Consider the following 16,856-nt stretch of genomic DNA (forward strand, 5'->3'; position numbering starts at 1 on the left):
TTTCACATCCATACATGACCACTGGAAAAACCATAGCCTTCACTAGACAGACCTTTGTTGGCAAAGTAATATCTCTGCTTTTCAATATGCTATCTAGATTGGTTGTAACTTTCCTTCCAAGGAGTAAGCGTCTTTTAATTTCATGGCTGCAATCACTATCTGCAGTGATTTTGGAGCCCAAAAAATAAAGTCTGATACTGTTTCCACTGTTTCTCCATCTGTTTCCCAAGAAATGATGGGACCAGATGCCATGATCTTCGTTTCCTGAATGTTGAGCTTTAAGCCAACTTTTTCACTCTCCTCTTTCACTTTCATCAGGAGGCCTTTTAGTTCCTCTTCACTTTCTGCCATAAGGGTGGTGTCATCTGCATATCTGAGGTTATTGATATTTCTCCCGTCAGTCTTGATTCCAGCTTGTGCTTCTTCCAGCCCAGCGTTTTTTATGCTGTACTCTGCATATACGTTAAATAAGCAGGGTGACAATATATAGCCTTGACATACTCCTTTTCCTGTTTGGAACCAGTCTGTTGTTCCATGTCCAGTTCTAACTGTTACTTCCTGATCTGCATATAGGTTTCTCACGACCCAGCATAGCCAAAAATAAATACATAAATTAATTTAAAGAAAAGATACAATCATTGAATCCTGCTCTTCCGCTTACATGAGTGTATATTCTGGAAGGGGTGGTGGGTAGGGCTGTCCTGCATGGGCTTCCAAGGGTTACATGACTGTGTGTTCCCTCTGCCCCAGCTACCGACTTTACCTGGAGTGCGATTAAACACACAGTCACCTACTCAGCACTGGGCTCTTTGAGGGAGGGGGCACCCCTCTCCAGAACCCACCTTCTCCAGGGTCCTTCCAGGGGAATTCTGGGTTCTTCAGGATTTCCCCACTAACTTTAGAAGTTGTCCTCCCGTGTCAGAGGCCTGATTGGTCCTTTCCTCCATAGGACCTTTCTCAGCTGATACCTGGGGGTAAGAGCACAGAGATGGAGCTAAGATTTAGCCAGAGCGTTTTCTTGGGGGAATCAGGCTGCGTATTTATTCAGGTGCCCGTTGTGGGTTTGGGAAGTTTGGAGGCCTCGGTCCAGGAGTCAGATCCAGCTGTTCAGTCCCCGTGGTCCACTTCCAGCTGCTGGAGCTTGGCTGAGCTGCTGAAGCCCGTTTCCTTCTCTGTAGCATGTGGCCAACAGTGTGCATCTCCTGGGGATGTCATGTGACTATATGCAGGTAAAGAGTGGGTCCTTGATATATTTAATTCCAGGGAATTTTATATTGTCTTCAAGTGCCTAGATGTCATGAAACATTATTTATAGTTGAGCTTCTCAGAGAAATCACCCCCTTTTTTGCAGGTGTTTTGAAGCAGTCTTTGGGCATGAAGTATGCTGTATGTAAGCATTTGTCTCTGTAGGAAATGAATGATGGTGAGGCAAACCAGACTACCTTCCTTGAGCTGAGTTAGTGAGTGTGACATGTGTCAGTTCTACGAAGTTCACGTTAATAAATGCCCTGTTTGGTGAAAAATCAGGTGAGGAAAATGTTGCCCTGGCCAAAGGATCCAGTTTTATTCCCAGATGGCAACATTAGCACAAGGTCTGTTCTAGGGCCATTTTACGAGAATCATCTCCCTTTTGGACTTCTGTTAAGTAGGGTGTGGTGGAGATAAGCACACTTATTTTTATGCTTGGCCCTGATTCTTCCACTCACTAGTTCTGTGGATGTGGGAAAGGCACTTAAACCTCTCTGTAAGAAGGAGGTAAGAGTCTTTATCTTACAGCGTTGCTGAGAAGGCTAAATGGGATCAAGCATTTGAAGCCCTCCTCAGGGTGCCTGGCATACAGGAAGGCTGCTGTCACCGTTGCCTGTGGTGAGGAGGAGGGCAGAGACGACAATGGTGGCAGTGCGGACGTGGTGCCCAGATCCTTGGGGAGCCTGCATGCCCTCCCTTGGATGAACCGTGCTTGGGCAGTGTCCGTCCTGCAGTGGGCACACTGCTCTGTCTGACCTGTGTCTTACTCCCTCCTACCGTTGTGTCCTCTGTGAATACACGAGCATGCTCTCTGTGTATCAGCAAAAACAAACTGAGTGTCCATCAAAGACATTGTTGGAGAGGCTTAGAGGTTTTGTGAAAAGCACGTTTTTCAAACTTTTTTTGTTGTTGTTGCATTGGAACTATTTTATAGTGTGAGAACTTACCCAGGAACCCTGGCATATGGATCCTCTAGGACAGGAGATGCCCTGGTTGGAATCGCAACACCCTCAGGCCTAAGGACAGGCAGCTAGGAGCTGGACAGGACTTGAGCACTGGTGCTCTCCCCATCAAACCCTCCTCCTGGGATCTGGGATCCAACCTCCCACTGGGAAGACTGAGACTTGGGATGAGGACCTGAAAACTGAGGACCAGTCTCCTCTCCCTGTCTCCCCAAAGGAGCATGTGATGGAGGCCACTCGATGAGAACTGGAACTGTGGCTGCCACCAGGGCATGCTCAGCTCAGCCTCTCCATGCAGTTAAGCCATGTGGGGAGCCAACCACCGAAGCTGGAGGCTGCCTGGCCAGGGGCGAGTCCAGGATGCTTGTTGGAACATGTGTGATGATGGTGTTCGTCGGTTGTACCCATTCCATCACTGGGGCATCTTGACTTTGTGTCTAGAAATGTAACCCCGCGTCCTTGGGTCCCCAGCCTACATCTTCCTGAGAGAGTGACTTGAGGGCTCAGGTGGGTACTGAGGGAGCTTGCCTCTTGAAGCCTCATTTTATCGTGATGCTGGGGGTGGCCAACTCCCACAAGGGCCGCTTCATATCTTCAGGTGCGTGGCAATAGCCTCCAAGGTGCCCTGGTCCTGCAGCAAGTTTGTGTTGTCTTCCGTGAGAGTGGACAAGTGCAGTTGGTTGGATTTGTTCTTTCATCCAGGGAACTCACATTTGTCAGCGTGCTCACAGTTGGCCTGCCTCTGCACCCAGTGTGGTCGAGAAGGCATGAGCACATATCGGGATTTGGGTGAGGGGGGAACATGGCAGGAGCACCAGGGAATCACTGGAGGACTGCGAAAGCCTGTGGGGATGAGAGTGGTTGTTTACAAAGTGTCCCTCTGAGGGTGGTAGTGGAGACCTCATTCCTAAACTCTTGGTCTCCGACTCCCTACCCTCTAGGACCTCACAATGTCTGGCTTCCAGGAAGGATGGAGTAAATAAAACTTGATAACACTGATCTCTAACTGAGTGCATCTTCTTGGCTAAACACTCGGGGTAGATTGTCTCATTTTGCCCAGAAGCGCAGAGCTGGCTGAGACCAGATCCCATCCGTGGTTCCCTCTTGCAGCCATGGCTGCGGCTCCCCTTGTAGCTGTCCGTCTCTCCAGTACTGCTCCACCACACTGTGCTGTAACCATCAGGGTTTGTTTTTTAAACTTTGAGACAATTTTAATAACCCCCCAAATACGTAAATTCTTTGTTTTTGTTCTTGTAAAACTGCTAGTGGTCCAGATGTAACCGAAGCCCTCCCTAACCTCCAGCCAGTCCCACGCCCCTGCTCAGAGGCAGTGGTTTAGAAATGCCGTGTCCTGGGTAGTCTGCACACCCCAGGTGTAGGCACTCCCATCCATATCCACTCGGATGCTGCGGGCCAGTCTGTGGGAGGCTGAGGGCGTGCCGCCGTGTCTGCGCCGCTGGACAGAGCGCCGTTTGGTATCTGAGTGAGGGGCCAGCCTCTAAGGGACAGACTGCACGGGCTCGAGCCAGCAGCCAGCACTGAGGGTCATGGCATGATGTCAGTGTCATTATCTCCACTTCAGTTTATCTCTGGCCAAAGCAGCCCTCGGGGGCGGCGGCCTTGTTTGCAGTCAAGGCCTCTGGGCCACATTCTTTGGCCATGTGAGAGGTGAGGTCATTGAGGGCAGGTGGCTCAGGGCGTTGTGGTCACAGCCCCCGTCGTCCAGTCTGTCTTCAACCCTGACTTTGGCTTTGGTCCTGAGGTTGGCGGACAAAAGAAGAAAAAATGTATCCAGCTCTCCCTGTTTTGATAAAAGCCTGGAGGACAGACCCTGACTATGTGCTGATAAATGTTTATAACGCTCCCGAAAGCCAAGCATGATGCAGAGGAAGGAGCGGGTGGGCTTCTTCAAATCTCTCCAGGGGGTGTGTTCCCTTCTGAGGTCTGAGACTGAAAAATTATTTTGTGATGAGTCTTGATTTGTTACTTGTGTTCTGTGAAAGTTTTTTTTTTTTTCCTTCTTAGTATATCTTTTTTTGGGGGGGGGGGAGAAATGTCACATATTTATTAAGCACCAGCTGTATGCCTAACCCACCTTGGGTGGGATGTTAAGCAGAGTGGGGTCTTGGTCAAGGGCACCATGGGCCCTGGGGTCAGATCACATGGACTCAAATCCCATCCTCTAGTGATGACTTCTGGGGCCTTGGGCAAGTTAATTGGCCATTCTGTGCCTCCAACTCAAAAGAGGGATCGTGGTAGCACCCCCTTCATTGGTGGGAGAAGAAGAAATGAGGTCCCGCTTGAGGAGTGCTGAACCTGATGCATGTTAGGTGCTCAGCAAAGGCAGCTGCATCATTAGTTATTATGAACTAGCATTAGGCACTCACATGCAGCCAGAACTAGGAGGAGGATTGAACAGGCAGTTCCTGAACAGGAGAGACCTGATTTCCGTTCTTGAGAGTTTGTAGTCTGACTGGGGAGACTAGATTAAGGTGCTTGTCACTGTTAGCAATTACTGTGTGACAGTAGCAATTAAGAGCAGATGGTATGGTTTGTACTGCAAGTCCTGCAGAGGTTTAGGGGGAGTTCGGGGGGCAGGGGTTGTCAGGTGGGTGACAGGAATGAAGGGGAGACGGAGGACAGTGCAGCAGGGGTCAGGGGGACATTCCAGGTCTGTCTGGTGAACAGCTACTGGCAGGATTGGGTATGGTCAGGAAGTCAGCTGGGATCTGCTTCTTCCAGAGGTGAAGTGGCACACACCTGTGGAGTGGAAATGTGAGAGAGGCAGAGACACTTGCTGCTGCATTTGCTCCTCCTCCTTCTTCCTCGCCTCCTCCTTTAGTTCTAAATGCATTCATTGGATTTTCATAACTGTTGACTCCAATGGTGGGATGCAAAGTTGGGGAATTTAGCACGTCTGTGTCTATATTGACTTATAGAAAATAAGCAGTGACCTTTTTGAGAGGACTATGGAAGACTCTGAGTTGAAGGAAATGGTAGAGTAGACAAACTTGACCTGGTTCTGCCCTCTCTGCAGACAGACTCATACAGCAAGTGCTCCTGTGTTTGATGTCATCGATTCAGTGTTGTCTCGTGAGCGTCATCCTTGTTGCGGGTAGCTGTAGACTGTACACTCTCATATGCTGGGAATTACCACCTTTTATTTCATTCATTCTACTGTTGATGAGCATTTGGATTTGCTTCTGGCTTTGGGCTGGAGGTGAGGCAAATAATGGCCCCTCAGAAGTTATCCATGACCTCACCCCTGGTTACAGGTACCATTCCCTGGTAATACATAGGACTGTGTTACATCATCTGGTGGAGGGAGTTTGTAGGTGTGATTAAGTTAAGAGTCTTTTTTTTTTTTTTTTATTTGTTTATTTATTTGGCTGCTCTGGGTCCTTGTTACAGCACACGAAATCTTTGATCTTCATTGCAGCGCACGGGACCTTTAGTTGTGCCACGTGAGATCATTTAGTTGTAGCATGTGGAATCTAGTTCCCCGACCAGGGATCGAACCCAGGGCCCCTGCACTGGGAACGTATATTCTTAGCCACTGATCCCCCAGGGAAGTCCCGAGTTAAGGGCCTTGACATGGGGAGATGATTTTAAAATCTCTGGGTGGGCCAGTATAGATACAAGGATCCTTGTAAGAGGGATGCAGGAGCATCTGGTAAGAGGATGAGCTGTGATGATGGAAGTGGAGGTGAGAGAAGGTGCTCCACTGCAGGCTGTGAAGAGGAGGAAGGGGCCATGAGCCAAGGAATGCATGGAGAGCTGGAGAAGCAAGGAAGTGGATTCTCCTCTAGAACCTCCAGAAGGAGTGCAGCCCTGCTGACCCATTTCTGATCTCCAGAACCGTAAGATGACAAATAGCACCAAGCTGGTGATTGTTACAGCAGCAGAAGGAAGCTAATACAGGACCATTGTGCTGAGAACAGTACTGCTGAGAACATTCTGGATAATGTCTCACGGTCCCTGTAGGTACCTGGGAGCAAAGGCAGGTTGAGTAGATATTGCAGCCATCTTCCAGGGTGATTGGACCAGTCTGTGCTCCCACCAGCAGCAGGCTGTGAGAGTTCTGGTTGCTTCACATCCTCACCAACACTTGGTCGTCCTGAAAAGAGATGTTTCTCAGAGAAGAATTAGCCAGATTTGGTGTCCAGTGGAAACCTTGTAGGAAACTGATGCTGAGGAGATGCTGGTCACCACTGATGCAGGCCGTGGAGGAGGGAAGGTGGTGGTGCCAGTTTCTAGCTAGGGGGAATTAGGACTCCTCTTCCATGAAGGGACTGGCATAGCAAATGCTCAGTAGCTTTAGATTAATACAGAGCTTTCCAGCTAAAGAGTTGAAACAGCACTTACTTTCATGACTTGCTGATTACTCAGGGTGAGTGGTGGGTCTTGTGAGCTGGGGGAAAGGCCTGCGCTGTTCTACCAGCCCCTCAGAGTTTGAACACTGCCCTCACTTAAGTGTCCAGACCTTAATCACAAGCTCATCACAATCTCTGTGAGCTCCAGTTGTGCCGTCCCTCAAAGGGGTGTGATCCCACCTTCCCTGTGCGGCCGTGGGTGGATGAGAGGAGCCTTTGCATGAAAGCCCTGAGCTTCCTGCCCACAGGTAGGAGGTGCTGAGTCAGTGGTTGCCCTGGCCATTACCAGCAGCAGTACTGAGCACATACATTCCTGCAGAAGTTGACAATTCTGGGTTCAGAGTAAGTGTTCAGGGGCCGAGTAGACGCCTTGGGAGGGATCTGAGAATATCACCAGGGCATCCAGGGTGGGTGGGGGCAGTCCCTCTAGAGATACTGTCTCCCCACAGCCCTGAGACTGCTTTTGAAAGTATGGTTTATTCATTCATACATTCAGCCAGCACTGAGCTTTCCCTTGCACATTATAATACCATGGTTAGGAACCCCCGGAACAAATGCTTTGCCGTTTGCTGTCTGTACAGCCTTTGACAAATCTTAACCCAGTTTTCCAATTCATAGAGTGAGGCAGCACCTGCTTCCTAGGGCTGGTGTGAGAATTTGCTGAGATAATCCATGTCAGTGTCTGTGCCTTGGGAATCCCTCAGGGCTGGGGTACAGAAATGGGTGTCCCAATCCCTGTCCTTACCTGCAGGCTGAAGAGCAGTGGTTTCTTGATGGCTCTGTACAGAAAACCTTCTCTAACACCAGGAGGTAAAGAATAAAACCTGACCCAGAACTAGCCAGTGGGCCCATGGAGGGCAGGCTCTGACCTCAAAGCTGCTGAGGAAATGTGACTTGGAGGAGAGTCTTCTGTTGGCATCATTTGGGATGTAGGTGTCAAATCCTCTTGCAGCAGTTACTGTGCTGCAGAAGAGCTTGCCACGCTGAGCAGATGTGGCTTCCAGGCCGAGGTGAGGGGGACTGAGGTGTCTACAGCTGCAGAAGCGGCCACTGCTTTCTGCTCTGTCCCCTCACTGCAGGGATGCAGTGGCACCTCTGGGACTCTGAGTTCAAATCCCACTACCTTCCATCCCTCCTCCTTCCAGGAGCCATTATCTTCCTTCTTGCCTTTTTCTGGGTCCCTCCATGATGCACAGGCCTTAGCTGAAGGAGTTAAACTCTGAGGGAAGCCAGCCTCAGACAGGGGTCCAGATACTAAAAATATCTCATGGTGTGCTCTTTGCAAGTTAAAGAGCAGGGTTGAAGGCTGTGACTGCGGATTCTCCCCCAAACTGATTCTCCAGTGCCTCATAGTGCCGAGGTCCCAGGTATCTGGTCCTGTTCACCTGGATCTGAAAGTTGATCCACACGGTACTTTGATCTGGGAGAAGGCCAGACTCAGAGTAGAACACTTGGAGGAGGGTGGCACAGGGGGTGGGGAGGATTTGGCCAAGCGGCCTGTGATGCTCAGGAGTCATCGCAGCTGATGCAGTGGAGCTGGCCCGTGACAGCACAGCATGAAGGTCATGGGTGTCAGAACTCTGCCTGGACCCCCTTTTGTCTAGGAGGCTCCAGGCTAGGGACCCGCACACCATCCCTCAACATGGCTTACACGGCCAGCTCTTCCTGTGTTGAAACTGACAGCTGTTTCTTTGGTTACAAAGGAAGTAGCTGCTCAGTGTTCTGGCCGTGTTGTAGAAAGAGAATGTGTCTTTTAACGCTAGAGCCACACCTGGAGTGGTGAGGGGTGCAGCTCCTGAGACTGGAGAGGGAACCTCTGAGCTGTATCTCAGAGTCACCCTGGGGCAGGTGCTCAGGAAGTGGAATAGTGGGTGGAAACCTCCACCATCGGAATGTTCTCCCCAGGTCTGTCTATCCCTATCGGTTAGCCTCTGTTGCTCCTCAGCCCAGACTAAAATCCTTAAATGCGGGTATGGCACACATTCAGATGGCGTTTTACCATCCTGAGCAGTTGTTTCATGAAGTGAAGCTCACAGTTCATACTTGTGGGTCCCAGTGTTCCTGACTCCAAACTACATGCTCTGCCTTCAAGACATTTCACACGGGAAGAGATTACATGCTTATTAACACTTCTTCATCCATCAAACGCTGATGGAGTACCTGTTTGAAATGATGTGTGGTTTTACCAAAATTGTGACCCTGAGTAATTTGGCCTCATCTGTCTCCATAGACACACACTGTCCCAAGCTCCAAATAACCAAACTCACCCTCTGAAGGACCCCAGTGAAAATATTTAACATAGAGTCAACTTGATGAGAGTTTATCAGCCATAGGAACAAGAACCAATAGAACTTAAAGTTTTATTAAACTTAAAGTGACTTCAAGAACAAAGACATTTCTCTCAAAGATAGTAGTTCCAAGTTCAGAGGGCACCTGTGCTCCATGCAGAGTCACAGGCCCAAATGCCTTTTATCTTGTTGTTATTTCCAAGTGCATTGTCATCATCTGCATGGTCAGAACTGAGTTCCAGCCAGTGGAAAGGATGAACAAGGCTTGCCCATGTCTTGAGACCTAGATGGAGAAGTGAAAATATCACATCCTCTCATATTCCATTGGAACTCATACCTGGCTGCATGTAGCTGCAAGGATGCCTGGGAAATGTAGTCCCCGATAAAACTCAAATAACCCGTGGGTGAAAGGGAGAATGGATTTTGATGGACGCTGGGCATCCTTTGACACATTCCTTTTGTATGTATTTAATGCGTCTCTGTGTTAACATAAGTGCACCCAGGTTATAAGTGTTGGTTATTTTGCTTTTTCAGAAAGGAGACCTGGATCTGTGACACAGCGTCCGTGGACAACTCCAGAGTAATGAATCAGTGTGCCTTTAGAGGAATGGAAGAAAACACAGAAAGGTAAAGATTTCTTTAAAAATTAAAAAAAAAATTCTTACATGCAACATAAGTGCAGTTCAGGACTTTTTATGAGTCAGTGGAGGCCATCAAGAATTTGGAGATAGCAAAACTTCCATGCGTCCCCTTTTCAGAGCTTGAATTCCTGACACCAGAGGAAGGATACGTTTGTCAAGTATGAGGGAATTTTTTCCAAAATTTAGAAGGAAGAGTTGGTATATAGAACTGATATGGTCCAGAATTAAATATCTGATTCTAAAAACCAAGGACGCTCATTCCAAGAAATAATGGGCTTATGCGTAGATGTGTTGTTTCTGCGTTTGCTGGTGGTGAAGGCAGACCCTTAGCGCTCGGCAGTTACGTCTTCTCTTGAAGTCATCAGCTCTTCCTCTTCCTTGCACCTCCTCTTTTTTTGTCCCTTATAAATACATACATTAGTTTAAATACTCAAGAAATGCATGCATAAGTTTTCCTAGTTAATAAAAGTGAAGTCTCCATTGAGCCTCCCCCCGGCCCCGCCATTTCATTTCTTGCACACACTCTACTCCTGTCTTTCCCAAAAGTAACCACTGTGACCTACCTTGTGAAATTCCTTCTAGAACTTTTTCGAGGTGTCAGTGTGTGTTAGTTGCTCGGTCCTGTTTGACTCTCTGCGACCTCATGGACTGTAGCCCTCCAGGCTCCTCTGTCCATGGAATTCTCCAGGCAATATGCATAGGGAAAAAAGTCATTCTTTCCTTCCTTCCTGTTCTTTAAAGACAGTCCGTCATACAATGCTTGCTGGTCTATTCTGTACCCTTTGTAAAACATTCAATAATATGATTTTAAATGTTTTCAAGGCAGTACATGTGAAACTACCTTGTTTTGCTGCAAAGTGAGTATTGGGTCCATGGCAGGAGAATCTCAGTGTTTTCCTGTTGGTGGTGGGTGGGTGGATTCTCTCTTTTGCCCTTAATATTAATCGCAGTGCTTTGATGCACTTTCTGGTTTATGCCTCCAAGCACATGGGCAGACATGTTGGTTACTGATGAGTGAAGTTGTTGGGCCACCCCGTGAATGAGTTTAAGATCTTCATAAATATTGCCAGTTCATTCTCTAAGAAGCACCACTTACCCACAGATACCAGATTTCCCCTTTGCCCATCTCTTGCCACACCTCAGTTCTTCATGCTTTTTGATTTTTGCCAGTCTGATGGGTGAACAGTGGTATCTCTCCATAGTTGTAATTTTCTCCCCTTTCTCTTTACTCTGGGAAGTTCATCTTCTCAGGTCTCTGCATTTCCCAGTGGCCCCGGCAAGTGTCAGTCCTTACAGGACTCAGTGACTATCCTGAGGCCCAGGCCCCTTGGCAACCCGGGTCTTGCCCAAGAGTGGACACCTCTCTGTTTCTCTTCTGAAAAGCACCCAAGTCTGCTTTTCCAGGATTGGTCATCCCAGGATCACCTGCTTCTCTCCAGATCCTGGCAGGGGTTGTTGGGAGAGCCTTGCTTTGGATTTCTCTACTCAAACGGATTCATCCACTACCATCACCATCATCCTTGGCAACAGTCAGAGTGTTTAGTCTGTGTCAGGCTCTGGGTGGATCACTTGGGTTACTCATTTAATTCTCACCACAGCCCTGTGAGATAGGGAGTTGTGTTGTTACCCCCATTATGTTTGTTAGGTGACATGAGGACAGAAATTGATTCAAAAACAATCCAAACAACAAGGGAAAATTAACAAATAACCTGTCTTGCCATGGAGCCCCAGGTCCTACCTATTGCTGTCACTTTGAGTGACAGACAGACGCATGCTTGCTCAATGACGAGTTCTTCTGTGGTCATAGCTTATGGACCACATGGAGCCATCAGGCCCATGTTCATGGTGGCCTTGACCACACTCAGGGGCCTTCCCAGAGGAGAGTGTAGACGTGGAGAGTGTGTTTTGGGTTTTGTCTGCCTCCAGCATATGAACACGGGCTCTTGCATTTCACCAGCCCCTCTGCTCTGGTGCACAGTTGGGGTGATGGTCCCACTCTTGCATTTCACCAGCCACTCTGCTCTGGTACACAGTTGGGGTGATGATCCCACTCTTGCATTTCACCAGCCCCTCTGCTCTGGTGCACAGTTGGGGTGATGGTCCCACCGGTGTTCGTCCAAAACACCTCCCTGGTAAGGGGCTTTCAGGGCGAGCCTGTTTGTCATGGGAATGAATCTACTTGATTAGGATAAATAAGCCCACTGAGCTGTAGCCAGAGAGGAGGTTCTTCTCTTGCCCCCATAGACCTGATTAGTTATCCTCCCTTAAATGTTTAACTTTAGACCTTATTCTTAAAGCAGGCAGAGTGCAGTTTCAGAGGTCCTCCTGAGCCCTAGCCCCTGCCCCCAACTCCCCATAATGTTTCAGACACATAAACATGCACAGCCGACAGAGGTCCTAGGCTCGCTGTCTGGTTTCTTCTTCATCAGGACAGTGTGGAGCAGTCAGGCCTGAAGGGGAAATGATTGTCTGAGTTCACACAGACAAGCCTGGTCTCAGGCCTGCAGGGGCTGGGGCTCTGGCTCTTTACACAACATTGCAGCTACTTCTCATGTGATTATTAGGAGCACTTGTTCCCAAAATTGATTTTATTAACTGATAATGCCTTGAAGGAAACCAGCCCATTGATTAGTTAATTATTCATTCAGTGGGGATTTATGAAATATAAATGTGCAACTTAAGTAAGATGAATTCTCAGGGAATTCAGGGTTGGAGGGAGTAGGCTTTTGCACACACAATGAGCAGTGGTTAAGTGGAAAATTTTAATTCATCATTGGTCGATGGGGATAATAATAGTACCTCCTGCAATGGCATGTCCTGAGTTAGTCATAGTCAGGCACCTGGCCTGGAGTAAGCCCCCAGTTAAAGCATCTGTTTTCATTTTTGTTTATTTATATTTAACCCCACATAGCGTGAGGAGCCTAGGAAGATTTTTCCATCAGAAGATTGATACAGCCAGACTTGTGGTTTAGAAATGATAATCCATTGACATGATTTCTTATCCTATACATTATCACCTTTTTAGTGTCTACCTCACTTAACGGACTGTGAACTCCATGGGGCCAAGTCTTGGCTGTTTTGTTCACAATTGTTTCCCCAGTGCTTGGCAGGCAGTAGGTGCCCACTGATATTTCTGGACTGACGGATGTAGGGGTCAGGTAGTGGTAAGGGGTGGACCCCGGATCCTTGAGGTGAGGTGCTGTGACAGAACCTGCCACTGAGAAGGACCTGAGCACCTGGAGCCAACCCCAGGTCCCCAAGGAGACCTGGAGGCCCTGCCCACAGACCTCACTCCTTTCTGAGGGGATGTCGTTTTGCTCCTGAGCTTTATGGACATTTTGTCTTCTAAGCAAGTGACTTTATTGTGGGGAGACCTAGTCCCAGAGCATTTATTAGCTGAGCAACCATTACTTGTCGCTTGTACTTCTGGGTGCCAACTCACAAGAACACAAGCTTTCTAGAAGAGGAAGCCCTGGGAATGCAGTTTGCTGCCACTATCAGTGATGCTGGTGGGATAGCGCCTCTGTTTCCTCAGCTGTGCAGTAGCGGGGTTAGGCAATCGGAATGTCTGATGTTCAAGAGGATTTTGAGGGGAGAACTCCTTGCTCTTCACGTAAGTCCCTCATATATATGGACTTGTGATAGCTCCTTGAAATGGATAGAAGGTTAGGACTCAGCCATGCTGGAGAAGTGGAAGGTTTTCATTTTCATTCATTCATTCGTTCACGTGTCAGCCAGCCAGTCAGCCAGTGAACCTCCCATCCTTGTTTAGCAGCCCTAAGCACTTTGGGAAAATGTTCAAATACAGGGTCACTCTTTGCTTGCCGGGCCTGTCACTCTCAGGTTGTACAAATGTGTGTCTCTTTTATGAAAATAAAGCTCGTTTCCGGCTCCCTCATTTATTCCAGGGTGTTTTGAGCACCTCCTTTGTGCTGGCTTGGCCACTTTACTGACTTGTCTGGTGCAGCGACACTCCACGTCTAGTCCAGAGCCCTGTGCACAGTAAGTTCTCAACCCGTGAGCGGCTTTAGTGGCTGAACTGGCTAGAAAACAGAATGGTTTTTCTCTTGTTGTTGACTGCAACTTGCGGTGGGATCTTAGTTCCCTGACCAGGGATTGAACCTGTGCCTCCTACAGGGGAAGCATGTGGTTCTTAACCTCTAGTGGAAGTGGAAGTGGAAGTGCCAGGGAAGTCCCCAGGGTGATAAGTGGATGAGTCACAGCATGAAGAGCCGTATCCAGAATTGAGGTTTGCTGGGTGCTATGTTCTGTTTGCACGATCTAAGGGTAGGCTGCCTCAAAAGCCCTCACCTTAGACAGGCTCGTTTCACCGTTTGTTGTCAGTTGCTGTCTTCTTGACCTGCTTATCAGCTTCCATCTTGTCCTTTAGGCAGGAGCTGTTTTGGTCACTGATTTTTATGAGCTTTTTGTTCACCGCCCAAGGGCTGTGGGGGCCTGCTCAACTTCCTCCACCTCCGAAGTTCAATTGCTGACCTTGAGCAGCTGGCGTCTGCACTGTGCATGTGTGCATGCTCAGTTATTAAGTCATGTCTGACTCTCTGCGACCCTGTGGACTGTAGCCCGCCAGGCTCCTCGGTCCATGGGATTCTCCAGGCAAGAATACTGGAGTGGGTCCCCGTTTCTTCCTCCAGGGGATGTAGGTCCTGACCCAGGAATCAAACCTGTGTCTCCTGCATTCCCTATATTGGCTGATGGATTCTTTACCACTCACGCCACCTGGGAAGCCTCTGAGAAGCTGGAGACCCAGCAAAAAGGAGAGTAACCCCTCCTGACCAGAGACACTAGCCTTCAGTCTCAAACTCAGCAGCCCTGTGACCTTGAGCAAGGCACTTCACCTCTCCAAGGTGTCTTCTTGGAGTTTCTCAGCATCTCTCACAGTCTGCTCCTCAGAGCATGATTGCCTCCAAACGTTAATAAGCACTGAAGGGGAAAACGGGGCCTGTTGCCAAACTTGTTCGGCCATTGCTGACTTCGGCTCAGACAAGTGTGACCTTCCTCACAGGACCCAACAGAGCCTGTAAAAGGTCAGTGTGCAGGGAGGGGTCTTTTAAGGGAGGGCAGGGTGTGTGGTCCCCCACCCGCCACACCTGCTGTTGCAGGGATCACACCGGGGACATGCCCGACTGGAAGATCTTGAAGCTTCTTCCCAGTTCTGCACTGATGTCCCTGGGACAGAGAGGCATAGATGCTCGATATTTGAATGCTTTAGTGTTTTTTTGTTGTTGTTGTTTTTTTGATAGGAACTTTAAAATAATATTGTAGGCAAAAGATGGAAGAGGTCTTCCAGTCTCTGTCAAAACCTGCCAGTGATTGAGTGGAAAAGTGGAAGGGTCAGGTGTTTTCATGCCTGTGTTTATTCAGGCAGAAATTTTTCTGTGCAAAGAACACTCAGCTGCAATTACTCAGCCATTAAAAAGAATACATTTGAATCAGTTCTAATGAGATGGATGAAACTGGAGCCTATTATACAGAGTGAAGTAAGCCAGAAAGAAAAACACCAATACAGTACACTAACACATATATATGGAATTTAGAAAGATGGTAACAATAACCCTGTGTATGAGACATCAAAAGAGACACTGATGTATAGATCAGTGTTATGGACTCTGTGGGAGAGGTAGAGGGTGGGAAGATTTGGGAGAATGGCATTGAAACATGTAAAATATCATGTATGAAACGAGTCGCCAGTCCAGGTTCGATGCACGATACTGGATGCTTGGGGCTAGTGCACTGGGACGACCCAGAGGGATGGTATGGGGAGGGAGGAGGAAGGAGGGTTCAGGATGGGGAACACATGTATACCTGTGGCGGATTCATTTTGATATTTGGCAAAACTAATACAGTTATGCAAAGTTTAAAAATAAAATAAAAAGAAAAAAGAAAAACGAGTGTGCAGCATCTGCTCTGCCTCTCCTTGATTGTGTGACCTTGGGTGTCATTCTTCTCTCTCATATCGCTTATTGGCTTAAAAGAACGATTGGTTGATTGACGACTTTTCCTTTCAATCCTAAAATTTTAGATGTATGTGTACCTATGTATATATATTTAATTAAAAATTTTTTTGGCTGCCCTAGCTCTTTGTTGCTGTGTGTGGGCTTTCTCTAGTTGAGGTGAGTGGGTGCTGCTCTCTAGTTGGGATTCGCAGGCTTCTCTTTGCAGTGGCTTCTCTCGTTGCAGAGCACAGGCTCTAGAGCGTGGCTCAGTGTTTGTGGCACACGGGCTTGGTTGCCCTGCTGCGTGTGGAATCTTCCCAGACCAGGGATCAAGCCCTTGCCCCCTGCATTGGCAGGTGCATTCCTAGCCACTGGACCGCCAGAGCAGTCACTGTAAGTCTTTGTAAGTCACTAAGGGCAGACGTGGTCCGTGTTGACTCCTCAGGGCAGTGCCTGGGATAGCGTCATCACTCACTAAACATTTGTTGCATAAATATGAAAACAGAAAGAATGCACTCCTCATTACATTCATTGGCATAAGCCCAGAGACAGGTTATTATTAAACGAGTGTTAAGGTAACTGAGTGAGTGATCTTCTTTGAGATACATGAAGACCCAGGGATGTTATTTTACAGATAAGAAACTGGTACTTTGGAAGGCAAAGTGCTGGGCTGGGGTCTTGTAGCCAGAATGGAAAAGCCAAGGCCCAGATTCAGCCTCCTGAGCCTCAACTTCTGCTTTGTTGTGGGTTTTCCCCACTAAATCATCTGTGTCCTTTATGTGGTTGCTGCTGCTGCTGCTGCTAAGTCACTTCAGTCGTGTCTGACTCTGTGCGACCCCAGAAACGGAAGCCCACCAGGCTCCCCCGTCCTTGGGATTCTCCAGGCAAGAACACTGGAGTGGGTTTCCATTTCCTTCTCCAATGAATGAAAGTGAAAAGTGAAAGGGAAGTCGCTCAGTTGTGTCCGACTCTTAGCGACCCCATGGACTACAGCCTACCAGGCTCCTCCATCCATGGGATTTTCCAGGCAAGAGTACTGGAGTGGGGTGCCATTGCCTTTTATATGGTTAGAGGCATTAATTAGGACGATGTCCTGAAAGATCTGCTGTGAAGACACGGAAAAAGCTCTTCAGTTCTCCAGGGAGCCTGGCTAGTTCTCTACATGGAAAATTATAATAATGTCTTCCAATTCTGGGCACCTCCTGAGGGGCTTTTGAGCAGAATGCACATTATCTGCCTCCATTTTGCAGATGAAGGAGCGGTTTTAAGTAGCTGCCCCAGTTCAGTTCAGTTCAGTCGCTCAGTCGTGTCCAACTCTTTGCGACCCTGTGAACTGCAGCACGCCAGGCCTCCCTGTCCATCACCAACTCCCAGAGTTTACCCAAACCCA

At 48.3% G+C, this 16,856-nt stretch overlaps 1 protein-coding gene across 1 annotated transcript in view; it reads left to right on the forward strand.

Moving 5' to 3' along the window:
• Positions 1–16,856, forward strand: part of ARHGEF3 (Rho guanine nucleotide exchange factor (GEF) 3) — a 312,995-nt gene that overhangs the window by 24,763 nt on the left and 271,376 nt on the right. The window contains exon 2 of the mRNA XM_010851657.1: positions 9,406–9,498. Within this exon, the coding sequence (XP_010849959.1) occupies positions 9,455–9,498 (44 nt within the window). The 5' untranslated portion in view covers positions 9,406–9,454. The remainder of the gene's footprint in view (positions 1–9,405; positions 9,499–16,856) is intronic.

This window comes from Bison bison, unplaced genomic scaffold, assembly GCF_000754665.1.
Source record: "Bison bison bison isolate TAMUID 2011002044 unplaced genomic scaffold, Bison_UMD1.0 scf7180017864304, whole genome shotgun sequence".
NCBI lineage: Eukaryota > Metazoa > Chordata > Mammalia > Artiodactyla > Bovidae > Bison > Bison bison.